Source organism: Gopherus flavomarginatus, chromosome 4, assembly GCF_025201925.1.
Source record: "Gopherus flavomarginatus isolate rGopFla2 chromosome 4, rGopFla2.mat.asm, whole genome shotgun sequence".
Lineage (NCBI taxonomy): Eukaryota > Metazoa > Chordata > Testudines > Testudinidae > Gopherus > Gopherus flavomarginatus.
The window spans coordinates 186,023,997-186,039,460 of NC_066620.1; the positions used below are offsets into that span (position 1 = coordinate 186,023,997).

At 41.7% G+C, this 15,464-nt stretch overlaps 1 protein-coding gene and 1 long non-coding RNA gene across 4 annotated transcripts in view; one reads left to right on the forward strand and one right to left on the reverse strand.

Annotated features, from left to right (window-relative positions):
- The window catches only part of LOC127049812 (uncharacterized), a 74,238-nt gene extending 60,506 nt beyond the window's left edge, over positions 1-13,732 (forward strand). The window contains exons 2-3 of the long non-coding RNA XR_007774069.1: positions 10,905-10,992; positions 12,088-13,732. This is a non-coding gene — a long non-coding RNA (uncharacterized LOC127049812). The remainder of the gene's footprint in view (positions 1-10,904; positions 10,993-12,087) is intronic.
- The window catches only part of MBOAT2 (membrane bound O-acyltransferase domain containing 2), a 219,997-nt gene that overhangs the window by 38,564 nt on the left and 165,969 nt on the right, over positions 1-15,464 (reverse strand). For all 3 annotated transcript variants that reach the window (XM_050950800.1, XM_050950801.1, XM_050950802.1), the window contains one exon: positions 8,446-8,629. In XM_050950800.1, coding sequence (XP_050806757.1) covers positions 8,446-8,629 — 184 coding nt within the window. The remainder of the gene's footprint in view (positions 1-8,445; positions 8,630-15,464) is intronic.

Sequence of the window (15,464 nt, forward strand, 5' to 3'; positions counted from 1 at the left end):
AGCACTGAAAACGCCAGTATAGACAGCGCTTTATCACCGGAAGCCACACTCCTGGTGATAAAGCTACCACCGCTCGTTCAGGGTGGTTATTTTTTTTTTTATGGCCGGGAGAGCTCTCCTCCATGCGATAAAGCGTGTCTAAACTGCCCACATCACAGCGCAGCCGCAGCAGCACTGCCACAGCGGCCCTGTAACGTGGACAGTGTAGACATACCCTAAAATCTCTTACAGATTTCCTTGTGCATGTCACTGTTATGTTCAATGTGAGCAGAACAGAGATCTTAATCTTTTCTCCCACTCCAAAATAGTCACCACTCCCTCCATTCTCAGACCCCATGGACATCACCACAACCCTGCCTGTCACTCAGGCATGTAATCTGGGCATTCTATTCATTTTGGTCTCTTCTAAAGCCTCATATCCGGGTCATGTATGAATTCTGTATATCTTACATAATATCTCTCATATCCAGCTTTTCCTTTCTGACCACATAGCTAGATCTCTTCTCCCAAGCACTCATCGTAACTACTGCATCCTACTCTCTGGCTTTGACACATCCCATTTTGTTCCACATATATCCATTCAAAATGCTACTGCAAATATTCTCCTGGCTTGTTGTGTGACCACATCACCCCCTCTGTGTTGTCCACCCTTTAGCATATTACATACACTACTAATCTTTGCTTTTCAGGTCCTTCATGGCCTATCCCTACGTATTCATATCTTATACACTACTGAGATGCTGACTGCTACTTCTGTTCTTGCCAGCTGGCCTTCACTCATTTACATTTTCAAAACAAGTACTTTCATGCTCCTTCCTATGCTGCTCCTAATACATGGGATGAGCTCCCTGTAAACATCTGCAAAGCCACTTGATTGTCCACCTTCATATCCCTCTTTAAAGTCTCCACCACCATCAGGTCAGTGCATCATTCAGAGAAGGAATCTTCCCTTCTTCTTTCAAACAAGCAGAAATCTAAATAACACTGAAGAAACCCATCATGGATACTTCAGTCCTAGCCAATTCCCAACCAATGTCAAGCCTTCTGATTATTTACAAGCTCATAGCTAGCAAAAGGCTAACTACAAGCACATATAACTGAAGCTAACATTCTAGACACAATTCATTCTGGATTCAGGGCAGGACATGGAAATGAAATTGCTTTAGTGGCACTAATGGATATCTCCTCCTGTCAACAGACAGAAGCAGTGCTTCACATTTTTAACCAAGAGATATGGCTGTATCATCTCAGAGGTTGCAGGGATCCAAGATGATGCATTAAAATTATTTGACAGGCATATCCAACAAGTAGTGACAGGAAACTGCACCTCCATTACTAGACCCTCCTCATCTGTAGAGTTCTACAAGGACCAGTTTTCTCTCTGGTCCTTTCCAGCATCTACATGCAACCACTAGGTGAACTGGTCAGACAACATGGACTCAAGTGTCACCAATATGCAGATGACACACCACTCTACCTTCCCTTCACCACATGTGATTGCACCACTACAACCAAGATGGCCAGGGCTTGGATGAGACCAGCTCATGAATGAAGAACAGCTGGCTGAAGCAAAGACGAGGTGATGGTGGGCAGAAAGGAAAGTATTTTGAATAATTTTCAGCCATGACACAGTTTCCTTTGGCAGAATATTCACATCCACCATTGGTCAATTCAGTCTGTAGTCTAGGAGTACTCTTGGACTCCTCACTGACTCTAAGCTCTGGTTGGCTAGGAGTCTCCTTCCCATCCTGGTGAAGAATGACTTAGCCTCAGTTATTCATGCCTTCTTCACTTTTTGACTGGCCTACAGCAGTGCTACGTACTTGGGCCTGAAACTGCCAGCACTCAGAAAACTCCAACAACTACAAAATGTTGCAGTGCAAAACAGGCCACTCAAATATTTGTGAACAAATTATATCAGTCTTCCACCCTCTACACTGGCTTCCCATAGACTTTAGAAACAATTTCAAGGCCTCTGTCCTTATCTTCAAAATGCTCCATGGCTTGGGTCCAGGATACCTAAAAGGCCACATAACCACCAGGTCAAAGACCATTGTTGACAACTTTGCTCCTGTAGAGCGATGGAACTCTCAACAATAAAAGTAAAGCTTGTCTACGTGGGAGATAAAACCCTCTCCAGGATTGTCCAAGACTGTTATGAACTCCCCCAGGAACTAAGGAACTTCACAAACCTCACTACCTTCCATTCCAACTGCAAGCCACCTTGCTTTCTTTAACAAAAACACATAGCAATAGGTATGTTTATAAAATAATAATAAACCCTACCAAAATAATACATTCCACTGCGCATCCTCTTCTCGGGAGAGGATGAAAGAACAAACGTGACAGATAATAGTCACGTTGCTTAACGCGCTACTGGAAGGCAAGCTCAGATACCATGGTGATGAAGGTGGTATAAAAACCTATGTACAACAGAGGCCAAGAATACTGGTTAAATACTTCAGACTTTCAATATTTCAAATTTATAATCCTTAAAAAAATGTTAAGTACCCAAACCTACAAAACTGCTATGTGACCCCTTTCCTCCACGTGACTCTTAAATCCTTCATGTTGTCAAAGATTTAAGATTAGATTACCGAAGATATTGGCATATCTGCATAAACATTAATAGTGGTTCACATGAGCTCTTGCACTTTCTGGTGATGAGGAAGATGGTAAGCAGAGAGAGCATTGAGGGGGTGTGGTTAGTGACTTTTACATATCACAGAACTCTGAGAGAGAATTGTCTCAAAGGTTTTAAAATCAGATAATGGAATGATTCAACAGAATTCAATAAACTGCTTGGATAATTCAGCAGAAAAGCTTGGATAATTCAGCAGTTGGAGTCAGCAAGGTTTCTTCCTCAAGGGTTGGTGTTTATCAAGAAAGTAAAATAAATTATCAGAATGTAGGCAGAAAAAAAACCTTTTTAATGTTTAGCTCCATCCTGAGACTTCTCAGTGAGGAGCCTTAATTTCCCAAAAGTATTCTTCCGTTTGTCTCCTATTCAGCCACTCTTCTAGTCCTTCCCCTGAGTTCCTGTTCAAGGGAAGGGAAAAGCTGAAGGGCATTAATCTCTTGTTCTCTGGGGATGTAAACAAAAGGCTGAATTTCCACAAGTCACTCACAATTATTCACATGTTAGTACATGTGTAATTTACATAAACAAATACTTAATCTATACACACAAATCATTTATTTGCATATGCACACACTCAGTGCAAATACATGGGTGCAAATCCCAGGCATTTGTACTCACACAAATTGAGTACAAATGAGCACAAGTGACTGCTAGGTGGTGGATGCTGTCTAATGTGAAATGTAGAACATTGGGAGTTTTGCTGAAATTTAGTTCTTAAAATTCAAACCATAAAACTATGAAGCTGGTGGTTTTGGTCTACAATTGTGAGAAAATAACGTGTACAAAGATTATTCTGTTTAAATATTTTATTATTATATTTACACTGTATGTTTTAGGATAAATGTCTAGGTAAGAAGATGACAACTTGTAATAATTTTATTATGGTTTTGCTCATTATGTTGATTTTTAAGTTCATAATACTATTTCATTAGTGTTCTTATGTATTATTTGTATGACAGTAAACCCCAGAGATCCCCAGTCAGGTTCAGTGACCCATTATTCTAGCACTTTACATACAAACACAGGAGAAGACAGTCCCTGCCTCTAACAGAATCTGAGGTTAACACATAGCATATAAATTTTGAATTAGTTTGTGTGAGAAGAATATTGACCCTCACCCAAGATCACAAAAGCTGAAACTCAATTTCCTATATAAGTGTGGTTTTGAAAAATGTGAATTCACTTAAGAGTATCAGAATTACCAGTTCATGTTTTCAAGGTAGTGTATCAAAGCATACAACAAGTAAAATCCTTTCTAAAAGTAGTAATTCTGATTTAGAGGACAGCTGATGAGATGTTGCTATTAGCTTCTGCCATTTACAAATGTTTGTCAACCCTTCTACTTTAAAAAGTCTCTATATAACAGGAAAGCTGCTTTTTTCAGCATAAACCAGAAATACCCTTCTCTAAAAACATGTATCTGATCTATTCGTTACCTAAACACAAAGCAGCTTAAGAAACCATATTTCACTGGTCAGACACTGCCATAGTTTCATGGTGACAAAACATTACCTAAGTATCAATATCATACTTGAAAGATGTTCAGTCATTCAAGTCAATTAATACAATTTTGTAGGCCTTGGCCCTGATCTCCACAAAGTTTCAGTTTGCTATGATTTTTACTGCTCCAGTAACTGACTGCGGGATCTCACAATTCTATTTCATTATGAACTTGGAAAAATTAGATCACCAAGCCTGACAAAAAAATTCTGTTGGGTAATCTTGTTATCCTTTCAGCACCTAGGGCTTGATCCAAAGCCCACTGATGTCTATAGGAAGATTCTTGCTGACTTCATAAGAGTTTTGGATCAGGCCTTAAGCAATTAAATCTTCCAGGCAAACTTTTACACTTCTACTGAAATGGATTCATTTTTAAATTTTCTTGGGTGATACACAAACAAAAATTAGTTCAGTAAACTAATGAACTACATTTGAGATTATTATACAATCAATTAGTTAAAAACTGCAGGCAACTAACAAAAGCATCAACATCTAAAAATAGTCTAAGAAGCCAAAAGCAGGGAGACTTTTTCCACAGGAATCCTGTATTTTAAGGATAGCTAACAGCTATAATAAAAGTAAACTTACGAAGATAGATATTAATTTCTGACTGTTGACACCACTTTGAGCACCAACAAATGATAGCTTGTAAAAAGGCATAATAGGAGGGAGATATGAAATAAACCATTTTAAAATGTTGACTAGATTCAGTTAGCATGCAATTAACACAGTAAAATGCTAGACTAGATTCATGTCATGCACTTAACACAAGTGTACAGGAGGAGGCTGGCATGAATATTTGATGTTACAGAAATAAAATTTGACAGGAAAGGAAGCACATAGTAAATTTAGCTGAAAGAGTCTTTCATCTAAGATATTAACATTTGCTGATCCTCATTAAGTTTCTTATTTTGATGAGTTACTTAGTGATTTGTTTTTCTTTAAAAAGTAAAATTAATATGAGAATCTAGGAAAATATTTCAATAAGCATTTTATTAAGATAACAAGATTGGAACATGAGTCATAACAAAACAATCAACGTTGTAATTGATACAGCAAATGCAGTAAACAAATAGATAATCCAAATTTTTTTGAAAAGCACGCAGTACTCACTGGTGTTATAAAATGCAGCCAAAATTTCTCTAACACCAGTTGGGAAACGAAGTATCAGGAGCACAGACAGTTTATCTTAATCTTAACATCAAAAAGCGAATGCAGCATAAATTACCAAAAAAAAAAAAAAGTCAAGCACTGTATGAGCAACACAATTTAAGGGAAATTGCTTACCTGCAGCTAGAGTATTTTGAAGGTAGAATCCTTTATACATTCACACATATATTGGTCTTCTGACCTTCAGATAGCAAGCTTACTAGCAAGATTATGTGGTAAAGTTTAGTACCACTTTGAGGCATATGCACAAGCATATCTACATCAGGCAAGCACAATAGTAAAGAATAAAATTGTCAGACACAGAGAAGAACATAAATTGTTGGGCAAAAGTCAACATGGTTTCTGCAAAGGGAAATCGTGTCTTACTAATCTGTTAGAGTTCTTTGAAGGGGTGAGCAAATGTGTGGACAAGGGGGATCCAGTGGATACAGTGTACTTAGATTTCCAGAAAGCCTTTGAAAAGGTCCCTCACCAAAGGTTCTTACATAAATTAAGTTGTGATGGGATAAAAGGGAAGGTCCTTTCATGGACTGAGAACTGGTTAAAAGACAGGAAACAAAGGGTAGGAATTAATGGTAAATTCTCAGAATGGAGAGGGGTAACTAGTGGTGTTCCCCAAGGGTCAGTCCTAGGACCAATCCGATTCAACTTATTCATAAATGATCTGGAGAAAGGGATAAAAAGTGAAGTGGCAAAGTTTGCAGATGATACTAAACTGCTCAAGATAGTTAAGACCAAAGCAGACTGTGAAGAACGTCAAAAAGATCTCACAAAACTAAGTGATTGGGCAAGAAAATGGCAAATGAAATTTAATGTGGATAAATGTAAAGTAATGCACATTGGAAAAAATAACCCCAACTATACATACAATATGATGGGGGCTAATTTAGCTACAACAAATCAGGAAAAAGATCTTGGAGTCATCGTGGATAGTTCCCTGAAGATGTCCACACAGTGTGCAGAGGCGGTCAAAAAAGCAAAAAGGATGTTAGGAATCATTAAAAAGGGTCTAGAGAATAAGAAGACGACTATCTTATTGTCATTATATAAATCGATGCTATGCCCACATCTTGAATACTGTGTACAGATGTGGTCTTCTCATCTCAAAAAAGATATACTGGCACTAGAAAAAGTTCAGAGAAGGGCAACTAAAATGATTATGAGTTTGGAACAGGTCCCATAAGAAGAGAGATTAAAGAGGCTAGGACTTTTCAGCTTGGAAAAGAGGAGACTAAGAGGGGATATGATAGAGGTATATAAAATCATGAGTGATGTGGACAAAGTAGATAAGGAAAAGTTATTTACTTAATCCCATAATACAAGAACTAGGGGTAACCAAATGAAATTAATGGACAGCAGATTTAAAACAAAAGGAAGTTCTTCTTCACACAGAAAGAATAGGAGTACTTGTGGCATCTTAGAGACTAACTTCTTCACACAGCGCACAGTCAACTTATGGAACTCTTTGCCTGAGGAGGTTGTGAAGGCTAAGACTATAACAGCGTTTAAAAGAGAACTGGATAAATTCATGGAAATTAAGTCCATTAATGGCTATTAGCCAGGATGGGGTAAGAAATGGTGTCCATAGACTCTGTTTGTCAGAGGGTGGAGATGGATGGCAGGAGAGAGATCATTTGATCATTACCTGTTAGGTTCACTCCGTCTGGGGCACCTGACATTGACCACTGTCAGTAGACAGGATACTGGGCTAGATGGACCTTTGGTCTAACCCAGTATGGTCATTCTTATGTTCATAGGCCTCACCCTCAGGCCTGGTCTACACTGGGGGGTGGGGTGAGGGAAATCGACCTAAGATACACAATTTCAGCTACAAGAATAGCGTAGCTGAAGTTGATGTATCTTAGTTCGACTTACTTTGCGTCCTCACGACATGGGGTCGATTGCCGCGGCCCTGCCGTCGACTTTGCTTCTGCCTCTCGCCGAGCTGGAGTTCAGCAGTAGATGGGAGAGCAATCGGGGATCGATTTATCACATCTATATTACACATGATAAATCGATCCCCGATATATCAATCGCTATCCGCCGATCCGGCGGGTAGTGTAGACGTACCCAAAGTTAAGCAGGGAAAAGGTAAGTTGGAGGTGGATTTGGAGAGGCAATATATTTGGAGATCTCCAGTTCTTTCACAATAACTCTGTGTTCTCTGTTTGAGGTGATCACTGTATCTTGGACTAAAATTCAAATGTGTACATATATACAGTCAGACAAATTAATGTGCAGGATGATGGAAAAGTATGTTCCACATCCTTAATGTTAAACTGATCAGTTTTTAAAAAGGGTAATGTACAAAATTTCAGTAGTCATTGGTCTTAATTCAAATCATATGTGTATTGTTTGCAACAGATGATCAACAGGCCTTTCATCCATATGTGCCTGGACCCTCACTCTGATAAAGGAGCAAATAAAAAAACCCTAATGTGCATGGATTCTGGGTGCAGTGTGGTACAATAATGATGCACATATGTCATTGGTACATTGCATCTGTACAACAAACAAACAATCTGTTTACTTGTCCTTCATATGAATAAAGAAATGAAAAAAATTAAGACTGAAAAAGTTCCTATAGGCATGTTAAAGCTCTCTCTCCTATAAGAAAGACCCGATTAGAGGGGCTTGTTACATGTAAATGTGCAGTTTTAGCCTGAAATTCAGAAGGAAGCGAACAAAAAAGTTTAAGAGACTTTGAAATAGCTTATAAATCTCCCATTCAAATTCCATAGACAAAATGCATGCGGTTTTTCCCATTATTTCCGGCTTATTTTCAGAAGCAGTTCATGCAGACAAATATGCTTGTAAGAAAGTGCACATGAACTGCTTCATCTGAAGGTGGTATTTTACCATGTAAGCTTATTAGGCAGCTCCAAGATTATTTACTTTTTGTTCAGAAGACCCAACAGTGGGAATCTATGCAGAACACCTACCTTTCAGGAAAAATACTTTTTTTTTTTTTAAACAAAAAACTGTACCACTGAATAAACTCCAGATATATCTGAGAAGTTATGCCTGTAAATGAATAATGCAAACCAAGCTTTTCATGCAATGACTCTCTCTCTCTCTATATATATATATGGATAGATAGATATAGCAGCACTGCAAAAAATCATAGTTCTTACATTTGGTGAAGGATCTCTTTGTTCATATTTTACATCTTCTTTCCCATTTGCTTCAGACTGTGTCAGTTGGTATGATCTGCCTTCAATGAAAGTAATATAGTCTTTATAAGAGCATAACGGGCCTGCCAGGATACCCATGAAATTACAGTTGTAACTTAAATACTCCAGTAGACTTGGCATGCGTCTGTAATTTAAAGACAAGCAACTTGTGAGAGGTACTCTATGCTTTTAAAACAGTCCACTGTAGGAATAATCATTTATTTTATTACTTACTCTAATTTCAATTAAAATACATACAGTAAAGCAGTCTAGCTACATTTTTATAACTACAATTTAAAATATAAATGAATGTTTCTTCATCAGTCTGTACTGAGTGTTTCCAGACTGATTTAACTACCCACAGGGACTTTCTCAAAGCCCAAAATCATACCATCAGTTTTTAAGTAGATCTCGCTGCTGTGATCAGTGAGAAACTCTGCTTAAAAATCAATAATATAATATAACTATGCAATTAGGTAAAGGGCTCTTGTCAGTCTAAATTCAGTTTGTCTGGAGTGAGAGACTGAATGATTTTTCATGGTAGCACAGGTTTTATATACATAGTATACATGTACATATGCGTATACACACATGTGAACACGTACACACACACCCTCTTCTGAAACACCCTAAGCACACTAATACAGGCAAAAAAGCATACTTTAAAAAAAAATAGAACAGCTTTGGTCCTCTGTCAAAATTGTGGTAAAAATTCCTGAAATTAGTTCCAAATGGTTTCTCTTGTGGAAGTGACATGAAGAATAAAAAAATATTGAATAAACGAGGACATTTTCTACTTGTATGACTAATAGATGGTATAAAAAGATATTTAAATAAATGAGAACTGTCTGTAAAACCCCCACTTGGGATTTCTTTTTGAAAGGACATAGTTACAAGCATAAATGTCAACACCTCACATAAATTATAGGTCCTCCCATTCTGTAAGTTGATATTTATTTCTCCCCTGATTTTTTTTTTTTAAACAGAAGGAAGGCACTCAATTCTTCAGTAGCTGTCACTGAACCATTATTTCAGTGATAATAAAATGAGTAACAAAAAGAATTGTGGTGTTCCCTGTTCAAATTCCCTTAATGCATAACTCAAGAGTTGGAGTGGTCAACTGATCAAAACAGAGAATTCTGAAGAGTTTAAACATAACATAGCATACTCTTCATTTACAGAAGATGCAGCTGAGGATGTGCCCCTGATCTCAATCTCAGAAAAGGTACCAGAAAGAGAGGAAAAAAAGTTACTAACCTTTCCATAACTGTTGTTTTTTGAGATGTATTGCACATGTCTACTCCACTGTAGGCGTGCGCGTGACCCAAGCACAATCAATGGAAATCTTCCCCTCGATGATGCCCATCGGGGCAGCGTGGGCGCCCTCTCGTGCTGCGTGCTCATAGTGCCCATATAAAGGGCCCAGTGACCCCGTTACCCCAATTTCTTCTTTCCAGACAGCTCTGACATAGAGGGGGGTGGGTCTTGGAATGGACATGTGCAACACATCTCAAAGAACAACAGCTACAGAAAGGTTAGTAACCGTTTTTCCTTCTTTGAGTGCTTGCACATGTCCATTCCATTGTAGGCGACTCCCAAGTAGTTGCATAGAAGGTGGGATTGGAACTCATGGACATGCTGACTGCAAAACAGCTCAACCAAATCTGGCATCGTCCCCAGACTGTTGGCATACTGAGCAGAGAACATATGCACTGATGACTAGGTCACTGCTCTGCAAATATCATTAATAGGAATGTAAACTAAGAATGCCATTGATGATGCTTGTGCTCTTGTGGAGTGGGCAGTCAGGATAGCTGGTGGCAGAACACCATCTGCTTGTAACACATGAAAATGCACGATGTGATCCAAGACTAAATTTTCTGACCAGAGATGGGAAGACCTCATCCTGTCAGCTATTGCGATGAACAATTGGGCGGATTTACGGAATGGTTTGGTACTTTCTATGTAGAATGCTAGAGCATGTCTAGCATCCAATGAGTGAAGCTGCTGATATTCTCTATTTGCATATGGTTTCAGACAGGAAACGGGTAGGAAGTTGCCTGATTGCCATGAAACTGGGAAACCAGCTTTGGGAGGAAGCTAGGGTAAAGATGTAGCTGCACCTTGTCCTTAAAGAAGACTGTGTATGGAGGTTCCGATGTGAGGGCACGGATCTCTGAGACCATTCTAGCAGAAGTAATGGCCACTAAGAAAGCCACCTTCCATGAAAGGTATAAGAAGGGTCATGTTGCCAACGGTTCAAATAGGGGACCCATAAGTCCCTGATAAGATCAGGTTTAGGTCCCATGGAGGGACAGGTTCTCCCACTTGGGGATATAGTCTTTCTAGAACCTTGAGAAAACAGATATTACTGCAAGGTGAACCTTGATTGAGGAGATCGCTAAACCTTCCTGTTTCAGGTGTAACAAGAATATCATGAACTGATGACCGCGTGGGCGAGACTCTGTGTTGGGAAGACCAGATGGAGAACTGCTTCCACTTTGAGAGGTAAGTAGCACTGATAGATGGCTTCCTGCTACCTACTAGTGTATGGGGAGATTTTAGGAGACCAGCAAAATGCCTGGACCTCTATCAGTAACTGGAATATAGATTGTCATGCTTATTGCCAAAAGCAGCTAAATCAGTAGGTCTTAGCAGGCTTCTGCAATGGCTTTAACAAATTTAGCAAGAAGTCAGGAAGGGAAGGGGGCCCTGTGTCCTTTCTGATAAGATCTCTGTTGAAACTGCTGAGGTATAGGTTTTAGAAAAGCAGGAAACTTATCTATATCTTCCCTTTGGTATGTGTTTGTCAGGGCCCTCAAGATGTGTGGATTCTGCAAGTACACATCTGTCTAATTAATGGTTTGACGAAACCTCTTGCTTAAACTTTGAAATTGTTTGCTTAACAAGATTTTTTTATTGACATGTTATTGTTACACTAACCCAAATAAATAAGGAGAGGAAGTATGGGGTAGATGGACTCTTCAGGGACACTTCATGGACAAAGCTTCGGATCCCCAACAGCTACTGCAAAACTGACCAATTGGACAGCTGTCATTGTATCACTCAAAGAGCCATCCAGACTTCAGTAATTATTGATTTTTGGGGCATCTAAGTGCTTCAGACTAAAATAAAGTGCAGCTGTAAGTGAAAGAACTCTTGTATTATACTGTTTGTGCCAGCCACCTGTCGTTCGGACGGCTGTCTCTTCAGTGATTTATTTCCTGCCAGTGTTCCATCAAGAGTAATAGTTACCAAGAGCTTTTGGTTTTTAGAATCACAGTATTAATAGGACCTAACAAACCTGCTCCGAGCAAGCCAGCTCTCTGGGATTTAGCCATGGCATTTATTCCAGGCTGTCGGGTGGAGGGAGCTGAGGTTCAGGTGGAGCAGACGACCATGATGCAGAGAGATCAGGTCCAGATGTAGAGAGAGCAAGATCATAGCCATCATGGAGAGTTCTAGCAGCATGGCGAACCAATGCTGACATGGTCAACCTGGAGTTATTAGAATGACCCATGCCTGGTCCCAGTTGATATTGAGCAGAACCTTGTGCATGAGTGGGATAGTAGGGAAAGCGTAATACAGGTGACTTGTCCACAGGAGTAGGAAGGCATCCGTGAGCAATCCCAGGCTGAGACCTCCCAGGGAGCAGAACTGGTGACACTTCCTGTTGTGCCTGGTTGCAAACAGGTCTACCCAGGGAGTCCCCAACTGCTGGAAAATGTCTCTTGCGATGTTCAGGCGAAGGAACCACTTATATGACTGGAGAAAGATCTGCTGAGGTGATCTGCCCACTCGTTCTGCACTCGTGAAAGGTGAGAAGCCTCGAGGTGGACTGAGTGAGCTATGCAGCACTCACATAGCTGAACTGCTTCTCGACGGGGGAGACAGCAAGATCCTCCCTGCCTGTTGAGATAGAACATGGCTCCAGTGTTGCCCGTAAGAACCAACAAGCTCTTGCCCATAATGCGAGGCAGGAATGTCTGACCAGCCAGGTGAACTGCCCTGAGCTCTCTGACTTTTTAGTGAGAGCTCTTTCAGGTATCAAAGGCCTTCAGTTCTGAGGAGACCCAGGTGAGCTCCCCTAGCACTGATGTGTCTGAGATCGAGGATATCGATGATTGGGGCACTGAAAAGGGAATGCCCACACAAACCGCCAGCAGGTCCAGCCACCAGTTGAGGGAGGTAAGGACTGGGGAAGGTACCGTGAGATCAAGAGTCCAGTTGGTGGCGGTCTGGCGAGTACACTGAGGCAGTCGTGTCTGAAGCGGTCTGTGGTGCAGTCTTCTGTGCTGCACTACATATGTACATAAATCCATGTGGCCCAAAAGCATCAGACAGTCCCGGGCTGTTGTAATTGGGTGGACCTTGAGGTATACTATCAGGGACATGACTGTCTGAAACCGACTTTCTGGGAGGAAAGTCTGGCCTGGGTACAATCGAGCACCACTCCAATAAACTCTATCCTCTGTACTGGAGTGGGGGTAGACTTCTGTACATTTATTAGCAAGCTCAGGGCTTGGAATGTTGACTGGATGAGGAGGATGCTGGACTTTACCTGAGCTCTATACCGGCTTCTGACTAGTCAGTCATCCAGGTATGGGTAGACTTGCACCCGTCACCTCCTCAAGAAGGGCACCATTACCCCTATGCATTTGTAAACACCTGTGGAGCTACTGACAGGCTGAATGGGAGAACCGCAAATTGGTAGTGTGTGTGGTTCATGACGAATGCTAAGAAACTTCTGTGGCCTTGGAAGATTAATATGTGGAAGTAAGTGTCTCTTAAATCGAGGGCAGCATACCAATCCTCGGGATCCAGGGAGGGAATAATAGAAGCCAGGGAGACTATGAGGTGCTTTAATTTCTTGAGATAGCTGTTAAACTGGCGCAGGTCTAGAATAGGTCTGGAACTGCCCATAGTTTTTGGGTTTAGGAAATAATAGGAGTAAAACCTCTTCTCCATTAGATTTTGTGGACCCTCTTTCATAGCTCCCACCTGAAGAAGAGATTGAACCTCCTCAGCCAGAAGTTGCTCTTGAGATGGGTCCCTGAAGAGGGATAGGGAGGGAGGGTGTGAAGGAGGAGTAGAAATAAATTGGAGAATATATCCCACTTCCACCACATTAAGTACCCAGTGGTCTGTTGTGATACGAGAGAGTAAGTACAAATGAAGTGGGATAGGCAGTCTGCAAATAAAGGGAAAACAGGATCCAGAAACATGGAACCTGGTACAACATCCTGGAGCATCCCATCAAAAGACCTTTTTGGAGTCTTTGGGTGTTTGGATGGGACAGACATTGATTCTGAGGGAGAAGGGAGGGGGTGGTCTATTCCTAAAGCCCCTGCTCCTTTTCCTCTATGGGTCTTGATGGCCTGGTGGCGTGGAGTACCAGGAGGACTGCTGAGGTCTGTAGTGCTTCCTTGAAGTTGCTAGGATATACAATCCCAGGGACATAAGGGTCACCCTGGAGTCCTTCAGTCCATGAAGCTTCATGTCGGTCTGCTCCGAAAAAAGCTAAACTCTCTCGAAGGGAAGGTCCTGCAGGGTTTGCTGGACCCTTCTTCAGGAGGCTGGAGGACTGTAGCCACAAACTCCTATGCTTGGCTATCGTGGAAGCCTGGACCTGACCACTGAAACTGCTGCATCCAAGGCAGCTTGCGGGGAAGCCCTTGTTATCCATTTCCCCTCATCTACCAGCAAGAAGTACTCCAGCCTGGCCTCCTGCAGCAGCAAGTCTCTGAACTTCAACATGGAGTCCCACATGTTTACGTCATATCTGTGCAGGAACACCTGCTGGTTAGCAATCCTGAGCTACAGATCCCCAGTAGAGTAGACTTTTCTACTGAATAAGTCCAACTTTTTGGAGTCCTTTGCTTTAGGTGTTGCACCATGCAGACACTGCCTTTCCCTTTAATTGGCAGCAGATACCACCAGAGATCCTAGAGACTGGGTGAGAAAGAGTGTACAGGAGTTCACAACCCTGGGCAAGAACAAAGTATTTCCTCTTGGCTTTCTTTGACGTAGGGGGAAGAGATGCAGGGGTTTGCAAAGAGGCTTTCACAGGGTCCATGATGGTCTCACTGAGAGACAGGGCTACTTTTGACAGGCCTGCCATGGCTAGAATGTCAACCAGACTAAGAGAGGACTCCTTTACTACCTCCACCTGTAAGCCCAAATTTAAGGCCACCCTCATCAGCAAATCCTGGTGGCCCTTATAGTTATAGTGAAAAGGCGACATGCCTGCCCCGACACAGCCTCGTCTGGAGAGGAGTCCAGCACTGGCTGAGGGCACTCCTCTTCTCCCTCTGTGCTGACAGGATCCCGCAAAGCAGGTTCCAGAAAGTTGGCGCTGGGTTTGGTATCTGAATCCTGGTCAGGTGATGCCCAATGGGACGGAGGTGCCCTTCTCTTGGAGGCCACTGAATAAGAATGTCCTAAATGGGGGCCAGAGATTGGAGGAAACCCCCACTGGTTCCATATGGGTCATGACCCACTATGCCAAGCACTCAATGGCATTACTGTGCCTGGGTCCACTGCAGGGTAGGGATGACTGAAAGAATAGTGGGGGTGGCTCCTCAGACGAGAGGAGTGCAATTTAACTTCTTGATTCAATGACAATGAGCCTTCCTCAGTGACCAGGGAAGTGCAGTTCCCACCAGTGTTGGAGACCAGTGCCAAGATGGGGAAGCTTGCATTCGAGCCAGCATGATCAGTTTCCTATTAGATGGTACCGTGGGCTCTGGAACCAAACCATAATTAGGGGCCATGTGCTCCCTCCTGCCTTCCAGCACCGATACAACTGACTCCTATATTGCCAGTGACACTAGTACCGACAGCAATAGCGGGTCTCTGGCAGCAGCAAGTGCCTCTTGCGTGGAAGGCACTGCAATAGCATGGGTATCACACTGTCCTCAGGTGCTGATGGTTCATCTGGTACTAGACTCTATGGTGCTGACTGCGGCAATGCCAAGGCA